Below are 20,583 nucleotides of genomic sequence, written 5' to 3'. Positions count from 1 at the left end.
TTAATTAGTTAGACAAAGTCCTTTTTAGTCATTAATTGGTTTATTTAGACTTAAACACAAGTCAAACAAATGGTTAGCACATATAGGGTATGCACACGCAAAGAATGCACAAATAGTTCAAATAGTCACAATATGATGCAATGAGTTTGCAACCTAACCATGGCTCTAGTTCTCTAAAATTCAAGGATATGGGTTAGTCAAAAAGGGTCCATGGTTATGAGTCCGGATGCATCGCGCGGAAGCCTTACCTTTGGAAGGGTTGGCGTGTATGGATGGGACCCCGCAAGTTAAAAACTTGCTTCCACGGTTTGGTGGATTCACAAACTCGGATGTACCCGTTGTTGCCAGGAGCGTTCGATTGGGTAGATGGAGCGTGAACCCCCAGAGGGTTATGTCCATATGTAGAACACATATGGGTTTCAGAAAAAAGAAAATAAATCAATCAGGAAGAATCGAGCCAACAGTGCTAGAAATGGTCAAAACAAGAAGGCAACGTTCTGGCTCGGTATTGGAAGAACTTGGCGCCAGACTACAGGGACTGTCGCCGTAAAAGTGCCCCTGTTTCCAAGCGACAGAACTGTCGCCAGGCGACAGAAGCATTTTACAGGCGACAAGCCCTGTTTTCTAGACGCTAGTTCCTACATGCCTTAGCAGGTATCTACGTTCTTAGAATTTTCCATATTTCGCAGTATTATTTCAATTCTAGTTGTGAAAGATATTTCTCAAATTTCCTACGTGTAAAAATCCTATGTTTTTGACTCATTTCGGATGGTCTATCCAATGAGGACCTTTTTTTTATGCATATGACAATAATGTTAATCAAAATTACGCACATGAAATACTTAGAACTTTTCGAGTCTCATCCACTCATTCTAAATCATTGCCGAAATAAATTTCAGGAATTAAAATAGAAACCCTCCCCAGCGGAGTCGCCAAAAACTGTAGGGAATATTTCAAGCCATAACCCCAAACTTAAACCCCACTGTGATCATACACTTAAGCATGGTGGCGTCCAAAGAGAAGGAAGCTAGAGCAAAAGAGTCGCCAACAAGTTTTAGGAACTTGTAAACCGTTCACAAGGTGAAGATTACACCCCTTAACGATCCATGAGATCGTCAACTCCAAAAGGTCTTGAACCAAATAGGGTTTGGGGATGAAGGTACAAATCCAACCTAAAAGAGATTGAACCTGCCCTAAATAGGCCTCTACTTTATTCTTCTCGTATTCATGTGCGCTTTCTGACTAACATGCAAACATTAGATTAACCCTAAACCTGTTTAATCTATGTTGGTTGAATTTAATGCACAAATAAAACTATTATTGGTGATCACTTGAATTATAATCATATTAGCCCTAAAAAAGATTATTAATTATCTTATTAAGCGTGATTACAAGTACAAATCCCCTTTAAACATGCGTAAAAGGTGTGATCAAGCAATAACAATGAATAAGCATCAAGCAACATAATAATTATTATCATGTTAATAATAAAGAATAATAATTATAAAAACAATAATTATAACAATAATAATCATGTTAAAGCATAATAATAGCAAGATCCTAGGCATGATACTAACAAGATTAATAACAAATCCTAGCATGTCACTAAGCAATAAAGATCAGAACTTTAGCCCTAGCATGATACTAACATGATATTGATATGATATTAGAAAGCATAGGACCTAAACATGATACTAGAAGGCAATAATAACATCCTAACATGATAATAGGAATTAAACAAATTTAAACATACTTTCTACAAGAATAGACCAATAAGACTACATACTTTGATACCTCGTGCCTCTTTCTAATAACAGAATACACGTGTTAGTAACTTCAAGGAAAATATAAATCAAACAATTAAATTAAATAATTGAAAGAGAGATTAGGGACCAAACCCTCAGAAATTATAACCTTTCACATCTAGGGCGAAGGCAACTTCGAACTTGGCTAGGTGTTTCTAGATCTCGTGTATGCGGAATTGTGTTTATGAAAAGCTAGAGAGAGAGAAGATTGTTGATTGTAGAATGATTGATCGATGATTGTAGATTGATCGTGGATGATTAAAAACGGAGGTTCAGGACCCTATTGATAAGAAAACAGTCCGGAAATAGGTAGAATTTGATAAGGAATAAAACTCCACTCTATCGCCGCAAAACCGACTTTGTCGCTTGGCGACAAGCTCTGTCGCGTGGCGACAAGCCTTGTCGCGTAGCGATAGGCCTATCGTTTGGCGACAACCTTGATTCCTACGCGTTTTCAAACACGGAGTCCACTTATCAATCAAAATTGACTTGTAAAGTCCGTATGAAATTTAAAATCATGTTTTTTCATAAAATAATATTTTATTCCAAGTAAAACTCATCGAAATATAATTATTAATTCTAATCTTATTAGGACTTAAAGAGAACCTTCTAGAGAATTCTAGAAGACTATAATTAATTCTAATAACTTTAGGAATAATAATTAACATTGGGTCCCCCCCTAGATCATCGGGCCGCATGTAAAGATTAAACCGGGCCCAGTTTAGTATTTTGGCCATAACTTCCTCATTATTCATCGGAATTGGGCTTATAATATATCGTTGGAAAGCTCTTTACAAGCCCCATACAACTACACTATTATTGGACCCATATTATGGACCAAACTAAACTGGAATGCATGTTTTCATAAAATAGAGTTGTTTTTCGAAAACAGACAAAGGATTTTTAATAAAAACTAACCGCAACACCTGACCTTTCACACTTTCACATCATTCGATTATCATTCGACGCAAAAGGTATTCATCACTGGGTTTGTTTTTGGGGAGTCACATTTGGGTGTCTACAGTAATCAACAAGTAAAACTCCTAAAACTTAATTAATCAAACAAGGGTAGATTTTGATCAAGTTAAAAACTCCATAAGAATCCTTATACATTTATTCAAAAAATAAAGCTTCATCTCTTTAAACAAATTAAACTTCTTTTTTTAGAACTTTGACCAACATGAATTTTGATAGGTGTCCACACAAGCTAACACATGAATCATAATAATTGATGAGACAAAAATGTTCCACTTAATTACTTTACAATCACAAGCAAAACCCTCTTCATTCTTCCACACGTACACTCTTCCCCCAAACAAAATTAACAAATTCTTCAAACTTAGTAATTGCACTTGCTGTCACACGTTAATTTCCACGTGTTTCCTGGTTCTCACGCATCAAATAAGAATACTTAATACTTGGGGCTCCTTTGGTTACCGTGGAAATTAAATTCCCGTAGGAAGTTTTAATTCATGGGAAATAAATTCCCTTAGCTAAATTTGTAGGAAGTGTGAAATATCTGTTTGGTTGACACCATGAGAAATAAATTCCCACTGTCAAATACTCCGTAATTAACCCCAAAAAATCACCATCCTCTTCCTTCCTTTCTCTCTCTCTCACTCCTCCCTTACTTCTTTCTTTATGAATCTCACAATATATTAAATACCCACTTGATTAAATCAAAGTTTGAAGCTTTACAATCAAAATTTTAAAATTGAATTTGGATGTTAACTTCAATTAGGTGTCTCAGTTTCGATTTTCATCAAGGTATTTGCAAAAAGTTTTGATTTTATGATTTTTGGGGAAAGTTTTGATTTTTATGATAATTTTTGGGGGAAGTTTTGATTTTTATGATGATTTTGGAGAAAGTTTTGGTTTTTATGATGATTTTTGGAGTAATTTTCATGATTTTAGGAGATTTTGATTTTAGGAAGGTGGATGGCGATGATGACGGTGATGGTTGATAATGAAGGTGATGGTGATGATTAAGGCAAAATGATGATGATTATGGTAGATATTAGGAGCAAATAAGTATAGAAATTTTGATTCACCGTTGGGGGAGGGGGGGTCGGTGAATCAATTCCTCCATGTCGTGGGAATTTCCATTTTCCAGGAAATCCCATTTCCTACATCTAAAGGCAACCAAACAACAAGTTACTGTAGGATTTCCCAGGAATTATGATTTCCACCGGAAATCACTTGCAACCAAACGACCCCTTGGACAAACCCTCTTCCATCAGTCGAATAAGTATTTAATACGTATTTAATCTGTTTTCTTTTACAAAAAAGGGTAGATTTTGATCAACGTAGTATAATTTTTGAAATAATTTTAATTAATATTAATTACATAAAATATTCCGTCCAAAAAATTATACAGTATTAAAATAAAACCAAATCAGTACATTGACATATCTATACTTATATATTAAAAAGTGTTCCTAAAACAGAATATGTTCCACATGTCACTTTTTTTAAGTTCGACATGTCAGTAATATGTGCCACATGTCACTATAAACATGGCATGTCACCCTCACAACATGTATTAGGTTTGCATCTAAAAAATATTTATAACAAGACTAAACTCAAGACCAACGAGTCTTAAGTTACAAGTCTTACCACCTTAGCCATTTATTAATTGTGTTTTTTATCCAATAAAATTATAGTTAATTTAGATAAGTTAGTCTATGACTTATTATACTATTTGTTTCCATTATGTAATGATTGAGTTTGACAACTAAAAAATATTTATAACAACATTTAAACTCGAAACTAACAAGTCTTACTATCTAAACAATCAAATTAGATTAGCAAACTAAACAAGTATAAACTACCAACCCGAGACATCGCTCGGGCCACACACTAGTTTGTACAATGTCAAATGTGTCAAATCCCTGCCAAATTTGCGTCCGCAAATCTGCCGCGTGACAATATTTGATCCTTTTGCAATATTACTCTCTCTGCCCTTTTCGCATATTCCATCCCACCATCGCTGAATAAACTCCTCACAGTAATAAAATAAAAAAAAATATATAAAAAAACCTCCATTTTAATTCCAAGTCCAGACTTCTCCGCCTCTTTTTCTTCCACACTTCTTCTTCTCTTTTTTCCTTCATATACCCGTAAAAATTTCTCCTTTACTCTTTTTTCTTAAAATAATAATTCATAATTTTAATGGCTATTTCGTGTTCTGAAGAATCATCGTCTTTGATTTGTTCTTCAATTTGGAGTTGGTCGCATTCAATCAATTTCTCGTCATTTTTAAAGTCTTCTTCTATCAATTTAGATCAGCTTTCTTGTACTTGTTTCTGACACTTTAATTCTCCCTCCGCTGCCGCCGTCGTTAGATTTTTTCCTGTTTCAAATGGGAAAGCGTAAGTTTTTACTTTTAATTTGATTGATTATAATATTAGTGTAGTTTTAGATTATGTTTTGGTTTTGTGGGTTGATTAAATTATAAGTTGTTATTCTGATTTTATTGGTTGGTGTTCAAATTCTGTTGATTTAGTTTGTGGGTTTTTGTGGGATTTTGAATTAATTTGCTTTAATGAATAGTGATTCCAATTTGGTGAATAAATGTTTTCTTTCTGTTGATTTAGTTTGTGGTTTTTGTGGGATTTTGAATTAATTTGCTTTAATGAATAGTGATTCCAATTTGGTGAATAAATGTTTTCTATCGGTTGTTACTTAATTTCTGATTATGTAGGATTTTATGTGGGATTTTAAATTCGTGAGTTTTAATCGTTGTGAATTTATAATTGGTGCTATGCTTGTTTTTTTTTTTTTTTTTTAATTTTTTTAATTTTTAATTTTTAATATTTTATTTGGGCGTAATTTTGTTGAATTGAATTGAATTCAATAGGCAATTCAAATCGTAAGAACGCAGCAGCAATGCTGGATAGCGACGATACAGATAGTGTAAGCTCGTCGTCTTCGGTCCGTTCTGATCTTGTTTCAGTTGGGGTTGGTGCGGAGGTAGAAAAGGATAGCTTATTGGATCAATCTCTTGATGCTTTATTTGAGAAAAGGTAACTCCTTGTTAAGTTAATTGAGATTTTGATTACTCTTTGTTTTGTAAATAGTTACTTATAGTGAGAATTGGGATGATCATTCACCACCTTACATTGAGCTTCTTTTTGTATTTGAATCGTTCAAGGGGTTCAACAAGGGAGAAGGCTTTGGAATCTATTATTAAAGCGTTTAGTCAAAACTTACAGCATGAATTCGTCGAAAAGAAGTAAGGATTTATTTTTTTTTTATAATTAATCTCACTATGTGTATCTTAGGTCTTAAAATTTTTTATGAGTTGAAGGAAGATTGAAGTTGCTTTGCAATTAAATAATTTTTGATGTGTTAATATATGTAAGTTTGCACCTCGTTCAATAATAGTGGAAGTATTGGGTAAGAATCAATAATTAGAGAATCTGTTGAACTTATCACAGTTAATGTTTTGGCGCCGTTATTTGATCTTAAGTTAACATCTTTGAAGGAAATTTCATTATTGTTTGTAGTCTTCGTACTAGATTTCATTATACTACACAGGATAGCTCCCTTATCCTTATTGTTACCTTTTTTAGAATAAAATAACTGGGTGTAGTATAGTTGTCTGTCTAGTAGGATAATCTTCTATTACTCTTCACTTCTGCATTGACTGCCATAGGGAACTGATGGGAGTAATGATTATCTGATGGATTTCTTATGGCTTTTGCTTGCATCTTATTTATTTATTTATTTATTTTATTTGTATGTATCATCAGATTTGCGACTCTGCTTCATCAGTGCCTGAATTCTATTAAAAAGGGCTCTGGGAAAGAGACAATTTCGGCGTCTCAGGCTATTGGTTAGGCCTCTCATCTTGTGGATTATTTTAAATGTTATTCAAATTAAATATGAATTGCTAAACTATAGACATTGTATAGGTCTATTGGCATTGACGACAGGCCCAGGGAATAATGCACGAGAAATACTGGAGGAATCAATCCCTACAATATCTCAGGCTCTCAGGTCAAGAGCTGAATCATCAAAAGTTGCAGCGGTGAGTTTAATTATCGATTCTATACCTTGTGTGGTGCTTCATACATATAGTTTTAAAATATTGATGCCTTTTCTGTTTTGATTTTGTTATGAAGTTGGTAGATTGTTTGGCTGTTATCACCTTTATTGGCGGGGAAGAGCCTGAGGAAACAGAGCGGTCAATGCAGATAATGTGGCAAGTTGTTCATCCCAAATCGAGTACTAATGTATGTGTAAATGCAAAGTTCTTTGCTTGATAGAAAAAACTTGTGTTAATGTTTATGGTATACGAGCTATATTTTGCCTATTAATGTTGTATGGATCCTGCTTATACTAATTTCTTGGTGGTCAAATTGGCTGCAAGTCTGCAACCTTACCTTTTTAAAGCTGGAGTTTATATTTCTTCAAAAAAAAAAAAAATACAAAAAAAAAAAAAAAAAAGATGGAGTTTATTTTTTCATTGGATATGAATTTATAAGTTGAATCTTTAATGGAAAGTCACAACTGATTTTTATTATTCATGGCTCATTTGGCATCACTTTCCGTTTTCAATTATTGGTTTTATGATTTTGAAAGTCATAACATTTAAATAGAATCAGGAAATAAAATTTAGTCATGCCTACATTAATCATGCTGATTTTTGAAATTGGCAACAAAAAACTGGAAGCTACTTATTGTAGTTTCCGCATTTTATTCTAGAGTTTTCTAAATAACAGAAAACCGGGAACAACCCTAATGATAATGAACGGGTCCTTCATTATCACTCATAAATCCATACACAGGATTCTCAATTCTTTTGGGGAATGGGAATCGGTAATTAACAAATGCATATTTACTCTGCAGGTAGTGGCAACTAAAGCTTTACCAGCTGTCATCGCAACAACCGTATCAGCATGGTCGTTTCTCCTCACAACAATTAATTCATGGAGTCTAAGCTTGAGGGATTGGCAGGAGTATGTTAATGCCTTTTGTTGTTTATAAGTTCTATGTAATGATGCTTATGCATTTGAACCTTGATTAGTACCAGGTCTTGTTTATGTCCTTTATATTAAAGGGAGGAGCTATGACATTAAAGTTGCTGAATGTACTATCAGAAAAGAAATTGAAATGGCTTGATGTGTTCATGTTATATAAAATGATGGTGGTAATCTTTTTTTCAAGGAAGGAGATGGAAGGATGTTGTACAGGAGCTATGTGGTGTAGCGGGTTTAATAAACTTCTTAGCTTTTATAAATACAGTTTTAGTTTTGATTGTAAATAAATACTGGGTTATGTAGAAGGTTTACAAGAACAAGGTTAATGTGGTATTTTTATGTGGTTAATTGATTTGAAGGGTGATATAGAAGGGAGATGTAGGAAATTCAACTGCATCAGGTCACACTAATTATATGGGAGTCTTATATTCATTATTTAGCATACTTGAAGTAAGCTTGCGGCCTTATCTATTTAGTAAAACAAATGCAGGTACATTTCTTATTTGTCTTCTCTGTTGGATAAGGATGATCGTGCTGTACGCATTGCGGCTGGTGAAGCACTGGCTGTGATATTTGATGTTGGAGATTTTGAAAGATATTCTGGTGAAAGAAATGGTTCCAGTGGAGACACGGAGAATGCTATTAAAGAAGGCTATATACACTTAATAGGATTGAAAGGCAAAGTCCTGAATCAAATACGAGATCTTGCTTCTGAGGCTGGTGGCAAAGGAGCAGCTAAGAAAGATCTTAATAACCAAAGGAACTTATTCCGCGATCTTTTGGATTTTTTGGAGGTTCTGCTTCATTCTCAATTTATTTTTTCCGGTGTGTGTTTTGTACATATTTACTAACGATGGCTTGGTACCTTGTTTTTTTTTTTAGGGTGGTTATTCTCCTGAATCCTCAACAAAGATTGGTGGTGAGACTTTAACCACATCATCATGGTCAGAGCTTATTCAGGTCCGCCTTTCTGCTCTCAGTTTTGATATTGTATTGCTTCTGTATTTTATAATTCTTTTCGTAACAATTGTTACTTTTTGTATGTGGCTCTTTGCAGTATAACTTCCTCAAACATTTCCTTCAGGGAGGATTTGTAAAGCATATGTTGGTAGGTCTCTTCATTGTCAGTTTATATATCTTGCTTTAAGTTTTTCGTATGTGCGGTTTCTATTTATACCTTACCGGTGTCCAACTTTGTAGGAAAATGGATTTTTGCATGATGTCTTTGGATTTACGCCAAAGAAAAAGATTTTGGGCAGCGAAGATCATTCAATGGATAAATTAAATGAGAAGGTTAGTTAATTACTGCCTTTTTCTGGCTGAGAATTTAATTATGCCTTTTGTGGTAATTGGCTGTGATTCAGTCAGTTGACACTTTAGAAGAATTGAACAACTTAACTATTTTTGGAGAGATATTCCCTAAAAGCAAGACAAAAAAAAAAAAAAAAAAAAAAACCACAAACTTTGTAAAAAATCGGGTGTACAATAATTATTGTACATCCTAAAGATTTCTTAAAACGATCTAAAGTTACCCTTGAAATGAATAAAAGTTACCTTAAAGATTCAAATAAAAATAATTTATGCATTATTGGTAAAGAATCACATTTAAAATGACTAAAATTAAATTATTAGTGATTGAAAGTAATTTTATTACCCTTATAAACTAATTTTGTTCTATTATATAAAAAATCATATTATGTTCAAAATTACCCAAAATAAGGACAAAAAGGTACCCTAAATTGGCTTAAAGTTACCCTTTTACCGCTCGATGTACACTAATATTAGTGTAAACCGGATGTATACAAAAGTTTTCGATACATTATATATATATATATATATATATATATTTGTTTCATTCACCACCTCACACTCCTCCCCAACCCCCCCCCCCCCCCCCCCCCACCCCAATGGCCCCTCTTCCTTAGTCACTGCCATTTTTCTAGATTTTTTCTCTTCGTCCTTTCTTACCTAAGTGTACATTTGTAGACCAAGCAATGACACATACATTACTTTTTGTGTTTTGACTTTTCCCACCTCATATTATCATAAACCATATTATTTGTCGATGATTTTTTTCAAGTAAAATTAATCAATTACTTGAGTATATGACTGTATATGTTGAATTAGAGGAGATCAATAGAGCCTAATCTGTATGCATTTGAAAAGATCAATTTGATTGCAAGAAAAATCTTTTCCTTTATCAAAATGAATTTGCAATTACTGCTTTATGTGTATTCTCCCTCTTTCACTGATCTTCACTGGAATGACAAAGCTTTTGTTAAAATAAGGCAAGAAAGTAGTTGAGCGGTGGAATCCCTTAATTTTAAATTGTTAACAACCTAGACTTGTGTCTGTCATTAATTATTGCAGCTTATCTAACCCAAACAAATTAACCTTGTTGGAAAAGTGTTGTTACACTTTTAAGGCATCATACATCATGCTTTAAATGGCTCAGTGCATGCCTTAAAAGCAAAGGTCATTCCATTAACCCAATCATAGAAAACAGAATCTGGGATACATAAAAAGAATCAGATACTTACTATGCCTTAAAACTCGTGTATCTACATGACAATACTTTACCTTTTATCAGTAGGTTGTTTGTTGGTCGTGATTGCCCGGGCTAATAAATTCTTGAGGAAACAGAATCAACTAGCCTATTATACATCCAATGAAACTTAACTAACTAGCCTAAAGTACACCCAAATGCGACAGAATTAACTAGCTTAAAGTACAATCAATGCAATACATATTACTAGTCTAAAGTACACCCAATGCAACAAAATTGACTAGCCTAAAGTACACCCAATGCAACAAAATTAACTAACCTAAACTACACCCAATGCTACAAAATTAACTAGTCTAAGTACATCCAATGAAAATAGTAGAAATCAAAAGGCTGCCATATAGTTATGGCTGTAGAATCACGAGCTTCCAACCCCTTTCTCTTTTCACGGAATTTTGATCACCATTGCCTTGCTGTAGTGGACTTGGTAGGCTAACAGCTCGTTGAACAGGGAAGGGGAGTCGACATCCAAAATAACGAGAGATGGAAAAAACGCTCAGCTGATTCACCTATTCTACCTAATATAGCTTAGGTGGAAATGTCTGGTTTTGACTAGTCCCAAGTACTTAGTCCTTGGCTAATAACTTATTACACACAGAGCTTTATTTTGAAGCTATAAATTAACAAAACTCGTTGATATAGGTGAAAAGAACAGATCAATGGAGCCAAATTTATCTGTAACATGTTTCATTTGCCTATTGAATTCACGAACACACATAGGAATCATGTTACTTCTTAAAATGACCACTGGAAACTACTTTTTGTACCTTTTATGTTTTTTGCTTAAGATGAACCTGGTAACTCAGCACTTGCAATTGTAACGACCAGGCCATATAGTAATTCTTATGAAAATTAGTAACACAGTGGAGTACAAGGAGGGATCACTTAAATGAGTTGAGCTATGTATGTATATTAAATATGAGAAAGTATATTTTAGTCCTCTGGTTAAGATGCTGCAATCAGATGATTGATGTTCTCCTTACATGATTTGTTTTGACAGAGATTGTACAAGTCACCAAATTCTGCACTTGCCAAAGCACGAACACAGTATATGAATAAGCAGCGGATGATGTTACAGGTATAATATATCTTCTCAATACACTTGCTTATGATTTAAAATAGCTTAATAGCCTATTAGCTTACAAAGCCAAGTGTCATTCAGGATAGAAAGACAGGTCATTTTGCTATCGCTGCTGAGGAAGAATAAATTACCCCGCAAATCTCATGTAAATAGCAGGGGGATTATTCTGGTGATCAGTTCACTCATTTGTCACCTTCATATGTAATCTTAGCATATCTCATTGTGGCTTGAACCATTGAAAAATTTATTCTTGTGTTGTATTCTTAGATTCTAAATTTCTGATTTATTGGATAGAATTGGTGGTTATTGTAAAACTTTTGATAGATCGTGTGGAATTTGGCAGAAGTTTTATTATTTTGAATAATACTGTAGTATTTTTGGTCTTTTGGCTATTTCACAATTGCTGTTTGCAGTATAGTTTGGTATGGTTTTGCACAACCAAAAAGTGTTGTTTTCCTTGAGGAGTACCGTAGACACCTAGGTCCGATTTGCGTAATGAATCTAAGAATTACTTGAGTAGTCTTTTGTTCTAGCCAAAATTATATTTAAAGCCATTTTATTCATTTTCCATAGCCCAAACTTAGCTCATTTTCCCTTTTCATAACTCTAGTCCCATTTTTGTGTTTCATAATTTTTATCCAAATCTCAGATGGTTGAATAGCCCTTGAAATATCTTTCCAATGATATACCAGAATTCCAATTTGAGCTACAACGAAAAAGATATGATCAAAATACTAAACTCTATCGAAAACTAACATTGTCCCACTATTTCGACCATATCTTTTATTTTTTTTATCTTACAAAAGATATCAATTTGATTCCAATTGGGTTGGAAAAGGTTATGATAAAAACAAAATCTGCAAACTACTGTCCCTCGCTACGCGTTTTTGAAAATCTATCTTCTTATAAAAATCTATCTTCACCCGATTTTAAGCCTCTTAATACCACCATTATTTCTGATTTTTGGGAGGAGAATTTGACAATGTTACAAATATTTTATTAATGCCAAATCATCCCAAAGGCTTAGACTTAGAGCTTCGACGTACAATTTCTATTGTTCTTAGCTTTATTTCTAATCAAATTCAAGTAATTCAAAGTCCAAATCAAGATCTGAAGGTTTTACCTTTTTTACCAAGGTGTGAAGGTATAATCCGAGGGTGATATTAATTTCTCTAACTCTTTAATTTAATTCTTGTGAATTATTATTTTTATTGAAGTTACTAACAATTTATTCATGACGTAGTAGTTTGCAAAGTTGTACATGGAGTGAATATTTAATTTTTTGTTTTATTTACTCTGCTTAGTATCATGCCTAGGATCTTACTACTACCTATATTTTTATGATTGTTAGGATAATTATATGTTGCTTGATTATCAATGATTTGTTGCTTGATCACACCCTCTTTTGCAAGTTTAAACAGAATTTGTAATTGAAATTACGCCTAATAAGTGTTATGCTAAATTTCGTACCGGATTTGATGTGAGATACGAGCTACGGATCAACTAAATTAAAATAGAAAACGTTGAATGCGAAAAGTAAATGACGGAAAAATAAAGAAAGAGAGAGGAGACACGATATGATGACTGCGGAAAACCCCAATGAAGGAGGGTAAAAACCGCGGGTGGCAATGAGGCCACCAATCCACTATAATATGGGCATAAAGCTGATGATTACAAGTACATTGTATACTTAATGTAAAGGTAAAAGAGGATAGTATAAGAATACACGTGCTTAAGTTAACATTTGGGCAAAAGTACTCGGCGTAACATGGTTTATGGGAACATATACTTGTAGGTGTATTTGCGGAGGAAGGTGTGATTAATATATAGTAGTTGGGGGAATGATGGACCGCTACCCGGTATAGGTCACCTCGCCCAATACCAAGTGACGTCAGTCTTTTTTTTTTTTTTTTTTTTTTTTTTTAAGGTAAATAACAGTACTTAATAAATCAATAGCAGTATTTGATAAATTAATAACATCATCTTAATTTAAAATAACAGTTTTTAATAATACACTGATTTTTACTATAATTCGATTTGATAATCACTTAAATGACTTTTATTGGTACTAGTTATCACCACTTTACTACTTATATCTTAAACAAATTAGTGTTTATATTTAATAGCCTACCATGCTTCGCAATGTAGAATGTTTTACTTAGAGAGTTTTGACCAATACCTGAACTTAGTCGACAATGGAACCTCCGGCGTTCCGAGCTTCCGGCTTTACCAAGGTAGCTAACCCCAACCCCGTCTTCCTTAGATCAGGCACAACACAGGTCTAATTCGTTTCCTACATTAGATGGTAGTCTCTACTCAAACAATCTCTATTGTATTTGTGATGATACTTTTAAACATAAAAATAACTTATCTGTGACATAAGTTTTGATAGGATAACGTTCCCTTTTGAAAGGAACTAATCTGTCTCTTAAGGTGAGGATTTTTTCTAGAGAATTTTCTTGTTTTCAGAAATGCTCTAGCCAACTCACTTCAAGCCTGCCTGCACTTCTTTGCCTAATGCCCTTTATATAGGGGAAGGCTCACAAAGGTCACCGACACATTCTATGGTTTACAGAAAACCATGACTCAGCAAGTGAATATCGTTCCCTGCTTTTCTAAAGATTCTTTAAAATAAATAAAACGTGCTACAACAGTAAAAGTAGAATACATTATTTTTGGTGTGGGCTCAAGACTCCATCATATCTTATAGACCACTTTTACTGTCCTTACTATCTTCATAATGGACATACATTTGGTTGTCTTCTTCTAAACCGAGATCCATCACACATTTGGCAGCATAGGATTCATCCCATGTGACAAAGATTTCCAATAAGTTCTCTTTTCCTTCTAACGATAATATGTCCCAACTTCAACTTGTTCAAGATAATCATACACAGATTTTCCATGTAATACTCCTTCCTCTAAATAATTTGTTAACCATTCTGGTGCTACTATTGTGGTATTTCCCACATGTATTATGACCGGTGTGTTTTGGGTGTTTTTGTCCCTCGGGAGAGTTACAACTCGAAGACTGATCCGGCTGGCTCTGTACCTGCAAAATCAACAGAGACTTCGGTTGGGTGGAGCTCCGCCTCCAACGGTCAAGTTAGTAACTTGAAGAAGGATAAAAAGTGCGCAATTTAAGGTGGGGATCTGCTTGGATTCCAAGCTCAGATATTCTCTGATTTGAGAGAAAATGGATGTAATAAATGATTGTCAATTGTCCCCAAAATGAGGGAATATCTCCCTATTTATAGGGTCATGGGGAAAAGTGCCCTCCACTAGGTCAGTCTGACCTAGGGCAGGTGGGCTGCGCCGCAAAAGTGCGGATTTGGGGGATTGTGCCCTTGAAGGCCGCAATTTCGAGAATTGATCTGGGAGTGCCACGTGTTAGCTGGGGATTGGTTAGAGGTGACTTGCCAGCCTTTGACACGTGGCAGGCCCTCATTGGTCCAAGTGTTTAGGGTAAAAATACCCAAAACATTTGCCCCTCACAGGTGGCACGTGGCAGGCCACGTGGCGCCTGTGACACGTGTCCACCCGTGAAAGGTGAATCAGTAAAAACGGCTCTTTTAACGGAGGTGTGACGGGGATTCTACCGTTTCACCCCCTATAAATAGGGATTTACCCTCCCCCCTCCCTCTCTCCTCTTCACTTTTCAAATTTCATTGACTTTTTAGAGAGAGAAAGAGAGATTCTAGAGAGAGGTGCTCTAATCCCGGTTGCGTTCTTGCAAATTCAAGATCTCCGCGTGCTTTCTCAAAGTCACCCGGTCACCGGTTGTTGCTTGTTTTCAGATTTTTAGAACTTAAAGCAAGGTAACTATTCGTTCCCTTCTTTCAGTTTTTTCTTCTTTTAGCTTGTATACATTAATTTCCAGCTGTATACATTAGTTTTTTCAAAAAATAAAATGGACTCTCCATCCGCACACACGGCACTGCCTAGGACATTCAGCCGGTCTCCTGGTACGGCTGAGTCTAGAACCGGGGGTGCCTTGTCTGGAGTTTCAGAAATGCTTTGCTCATCTCCGGCTTCCTTCCTCTCTGTGTCTGTGCAGGACACAATGGCTAGAGTAAAACAAACGGCTACCAAACCCAGGTGGCGGCGCACTAGGAAAGTGCCCACTGATGAAGTTGTGAGAGAAGAGGACTATGAAGGTCCTAATGAGCAAAGCGACTCCCAGGAGGATGCCCCCTCCACTTCCTCCAGTAACGAAATAGAAGAGGGAGACGGTGAGGAAGCCGCCTCCTCTCCAGAGCAACAAAATAACTCAGACGGCGAAGCCGCTAAGAGGTCAGAGGCCGAGGCATCCGGCTCTGATTAAGAGGACCTTGCTCAGGCGTATCGCCGTTCAGCAAAAGTAGTAGAAAATCTGGATCCTATGAGGACCAGGATGCGGTCGGGAGATATCTCTTTCTTGGAAAGTGGCTTCAAGGCCTTCAAGCAGCAACATCCCTTTGGAGAGGGATGGGATATCATAGTCCCGCCTGCTGATGCTGTAATGGCTTGGGGGGACAGAGTCGGGCGCACGCATTTCTGGCCCACCAAAGCCGGCTTTGGTGGGCCAGAAATGCGTGCGCCCGACTCTGTCTACCAAGGCCAGGGAGCAAATAATAGAGCCGAAGTTTTTCAAGACTAGAACTGAGTCCTTGGGGGATGGGTCTGCCGCACAGCTCCGCAAGGAGTCGGTGCTGGCGAAAAAGGCAGCCGCAGAGGCCAAGGAGGCCAAGAAAGGCGGGGTAAGATCATCCATATATTTTGTCTTGAATTTATCCAAGTTCCTTTGATGCCGGATGACTAACTTTCAGTTTGTTTTGCAGGCTCCTACTGGCATCCTCCCCCGGTCCATTACAAAGGTCTTCAAAAGACCTGGGGATGAGTAGCTGAGAACACCGGCTGCCAAAGTCGGGAGGAAAAGCTCATCGGTCTCTGGCTCTACTGCCAAAGACCACCCCACAACTGGAGGCAAGAGCCCCGCCGCCCTGAAGTCTTTGAGTGAAAGCTCAGAGAGAGAAGGCAAGAAAAAGCCGGATGCCCCAAAGACATCAAAGAGTGGCGAGCCACTCAAAGCTGCAGGTGGTGCTGCAGCCGGAGGGGAGGAGACGGAGAGAGCTGGCGCCAAAGGGTAAAATTGAGATTCCTTGGCCGCTTGACTTTATGAGAGTCAAGACAATGGTTGACCCTTCCGGGGGGTCAGTTAGCAGCCGGCAAAGAATGAATGCCAAATACGCTGCTAGTCTCTCACCGAGTACTTCTTATGGTGCAGATGCTACTTCTGGGCCCCTGGACATGGCGGGGTTTGCAAAGAGAATGGTGAGAACTCTCACCCAGTCGGAGAAGAACTCCATCCCCAACCGCCATGAGGTAGATTTTGACCAAATCCTAGGTCAGCTGGCGGAGGTAAGTTGGACTTGACACTTGACTTCTTTTCGTTTCATTCTTCTTTCTTTTTTTTTTGTTTGATTTTCCGACTGACCCTATGTAGGTTATGGTCCGGGTGGATGGGCTCCGGGTGCCCTTCAGGAAAAAACAAGATGAGGTAAATGATGCCAAGAAGAGGGCTCAACAAAACCTCAACTCTGCAGAATATGCATATTATATGTCTGATCTTGCCATTAAAGTAGTGGGGTTGAAACATGAGGAGCTAATCAAGACCCTAATGGCTGCTAACATCGTGGCTAACAACCAGATCAATGATCTTGAGCTGCAGCTGAAAAATGCCGGTTCGGATCTCAGGGCCTTAGAGGGAGCCGATAAGGAGTATGTGAATCTCCAGAAGGATAACTCCCGGCTGGTTGCTGAGCTGGCCACCCTGAAGGCCAAGCACAAAGAGGAGCTCGACGCTGAGCAGAGCCGGCTCATCAATGAAAATGAGCGGGATAATGAAGTCCGCCTGAAAATGGCTTGGCAGCTCCTCCACCCGGATGTTGACTTCGAGGTGTACAAACTTCGGTATGAATACGCCACTGCGGTGTACGATGCCGAAGTCCTTGGTGACCCAGCTCCACCTCGCTTCAAGGTTTGGGCAGCTGAGCAGGGGGCTGAGGTCTCGGATGACGAGGAGCCGGAGGAGGAAGAGGGGGAACAGGGCAACAAGGATGTCCAGCCTGAAGAGGCTGCTGATCCGCAGAGAGTTCCCCCTGTAGGCCAGGTCCAGCCGGAGCAGCCCACTAAGTAGCTCTCCTTTTCTTGTATTTTTACGGAAGTATGCCAAATTTCTTTGTCTTTCCGGCCTGTGTGCCGAGTATGTTATGTATTTTTACCGACTGTGGAGTCGGGTAACATTGGTTTCTTCACCGGATGTGATTCCGATTAACAATTATTTTGGCCTTTGTGCCAATTTCAACTAATTATGAAGTATACCGACTCAGTCGGTTTTTCATATTTGCACAATTTTTTCAATTTGTCACTTTTGCATATATACTTGTGATTTTGCCAAACTTATGAAAAGCATGCGGCAAGTATAAATCCGGCTGTCCTTGCCCCTGGACGGCTGTGTGGTTGGTTTCATCTGAAACTGATTGATTGTCTTGAAAACTTCTTATACTTTAGAGAGTATGAGATGTTTGTAAGACAATCAATCACAATGGTGATTGCCCCAAACCAAGTACACAACCGGACAAATAACAGGTACACAACCTCTGCCCCAGGCGGTGTTTGGCCATCTGGGTAACAATCATAGCTATTACACGAAAAGTTTTGCCCGAATTGGGGGGGGGGGGGTACGTAATAATCCTAAGAGCTTGTGATAATACTCCAGCTGATGTCTAGGGACATCCGGAAGTTCACAGTCTTAAACGCTCTTAGGAGCAATTCAAGTCAGACGGCTATGAGTTGGCTAATTTAGCCGTGCAATCTTCGCCGTCTGTATGGATACGTAGAACAAGCAGGTAGGCTGTTCTCTGCGACGATTGCACCCGGAGGGGTGTCGCCGGACGCCTTTATCCATGTTGGGATAGGCGATTTTATGAAAAAGACAACCATCCGGCCATTGGCCTCTGGTCTAGTTGGAGACCGGCTGCGTAGCCACTAGGCAGTTTTGTGCCTAGCTTTAGGATCTGGCCATAGGCCGCGTGTCACTATGGACATTTGAATTTAATACTAAGTTTCAAACTTAGTTAGTTATCTGGCCATTGGCCTCATGTCATTCAGAAGTTTAAGTGGGATACTAAAACTTAGACATTGTCCCTTTAAGAAAATGACCCGTATGGGGAAAACCCAGACGGAACTAAGAACAAACATAATTGAAAACAAAAAATCACTTTTCATTAATACTCTTTGTTACAAAAATTTACAAGTCTCAGGAGTAGTACTTTTTCAAGTTGTCTACATTCCAAGTTCTAGGCAGGCGTCTACCGTCTGGGGTTTCCAAGCGGTAGGTGCCATCTCTTACTTCTTCATAGATCCGGTAGGGGCCTTCCCAATTTGGAGTTAGCTTTCCAAGCTCATTGGCCCTACCGGTTGCCTCCATTTTGCGTAACACAAAATCGTCCACTTTCAAAGGGCGTTTGTGTACTCTTTTGTTATAGGCTCTGGTCATTCTCAGACGGTAAATCTCATGACGCAAGGCAGCATTGCCCCTGCGTTCCGGGAGGGAGTCCAATGCCAGCCGCATGGCCTCCCAATTTGCCTCTTCATCATAGAGCATCACTTTGAGCGTGGGCTCATAGTGTTCAATGGGCAAGACGGCTTCAGCACCGTACACCATGAGAAATGGAGTTTCCCCGGTTGACCCTTTGGCAGTTGTCCGGATGGCCCATAGGACATGAATCAATTCTTCTGCCCATAAACCACCGGCTCTTTCAATTTTCTTTTTTATGTCGTCTGAGATGAGTTTGTTGAAAGCCTCAACCTGGCCATTTGCTTGAGGACGGCCGACTGAGGCAAAGTAACTTGAGATCCCTTGATCTCCCAACCAAGTCTTGAGCTGGGGCGTCTCAAACTGAGGGCCATTATCAAATACCATAGACATAGGTACCCCAAATCGGGTGATAATGTTCTTCCAAATGAAAGAGATAACATCCTTTGTCTTGATATTCTTAACTGCCTCCGCCTCCACCCACTTGGTGAAGTAATCCACAGCCACCAAAATATAGCGCTTTTCGCATGGAGCAGGCGTATAAGGACCCAAAATGTCCATCCCCCATTTAGCAAACGGGACTGGGCTGTGGATTGCCATCAGATCAGTAGCCGGGCAATGTATAAGCTTGCCAAACCTTTGGCATTTGTCACATTTCTTCACAAATTCCTTGGCGTCTGCCTTAAGGGTAGGCCAAAAATAATGCCGCCTGGCTCTAACGGCTAGGGACTTGCCGCCTATGTGGGAGGCGCAAAATCCCGCATGCAGCTCTTCGAGAACCTCTTTCCCCTTTTCCGGGGTAACACACTTCAGCAAGGGCTTGAGAAATCCAGCCTTGAAGAGTTCTCCGTTTCTCATCTCGAAGTTAGCTGCTCTCTTCTTCATGACGGCTGCTTCCTGTGGTGAATCAGGGAGCGTGCCGGCTGTTAGATACGCCCGGATGCCATCCATCCAGGTAGAACTTCGGTCTAGAATTCCAATGGGCTCTTCATATATACTTCTTTTTTCCAGAACTTCCCAAAAGACTGACCGAGGCTTATCATGGCAGGCGGAGGATGCCAATTTTGACAATGCATCCGCCTGGTTGTTATCTGACCGGGGCACTTGACTCAGTCGGAACTCTTCCAGTGACCCAGCCTCTTCTTTGACGGCCTGAAGATATTTGGTCATAGCTGGGTAAGTTGCTTCATATTTTCCCTCATACTAGCTAACGACCAACTGAGAATCAGAGAAGGCGTTAATCTTTGTTGCCCCTGCTGCCTTACACATGCGGATTCCGGCTAGCAGGGCTTCATACTCTGCCTCATTGTTTGAGGCCTGAAACTTGAACCGTAGTGCATACTCAAACTTATCTCCTTCCGGAGATTCATAGATAATGCCTGCACCACAACCGTTCTTTGTAGAGCTCCCATCTACATACACCTTCCAAACCTGAGCAATATTATCCGGAGGAACCGGTCGAATCATTTCAACAATGAAGTCGGCAAACGCCTGACCTTTCACTGCCTTCCTTGGTTCATAGGTGATTTCAAGACTTTGCATTTCAATAGCCCACTTTAACATTCTCCCGG

The 20,583-nt window shown here is 38.3% G+C and overlaps 1 protein-coding gene across 1 annotated transcript; it reads left to right on the top strand.

Moving 5' to 3' along the window:
• The first annotated feature begins 4,789 nt into the window (after window positions 1-4,789).
• On the top strand, window positions 4,790-11,833 carry LOC145592380 (uncharacterized). Its single transcript, XM_081648823.1, has 13 exons — window positions 4,790-5,176; window positions 5,665-5,830; window positions 5,959-6,039; window positions 6,560-6,642; window positions 6,722-6,837; window positions 6,932-7,042; window positions 7,659-7,768; window positions 8,280-8,583; window positions 8,672-8,749; window positions 8,847-8,897; window positions 8,990-9,082; window positions 11,353-11,430; window positions 11,515-11,833. The coding sequence occupies exons 1-13, from the start codon at window positions 5,167-5,169 to the stop codon at window positions 11,557-11,559; spliced, it is 1,326 nt and encodes a 441-aa protein (XP_081504949.1). The 5' UTR covers window positions 4,790-5,166; the 3' UTR covers window positions 11,560-11,833.
• Window positions 11,834-20,583: the final 8,750 nt, after the last annotated feature.

This window comes from Chenopodium album, chromosome 18 (assembly GCF_948465745.1).
Source record: "Chenopodium album chromosome 18, dcCheAlbu1.1, whole genome shotgun sequence".
NCBI classification, from domain to species: domain Eukaryota; kingdom Viridiplantae; phylum Streptophyta; class Magnoliopsida; order Caryophyllales; family Amaranthaceae; genus Chenopodium; species Chenopodium album.
This window is presented reverse-complemented; position numbering and strand designations above follow the sequence as displayed.

Excerpts from the sequence above, each read along its gene's own strand:
- LOC145592380 (XM_081648823.1), top strand. Across the intron at positions 7,043-7,658 it reads ATCCCAAATCGAGTACTAAT|GTAGTGGCAACTAAAGCTTT; the intron begins GTATGTGTAAAT and ends TTTACTCTGCAG. Across the intron at positions 8,898-8,989 it reads GATTTGTAAAGCATATGTTG|GAAAATGGATTTTTGCATGA; the intron begins GTAGGTCTCTTC and ends CCAACTTTGTAG.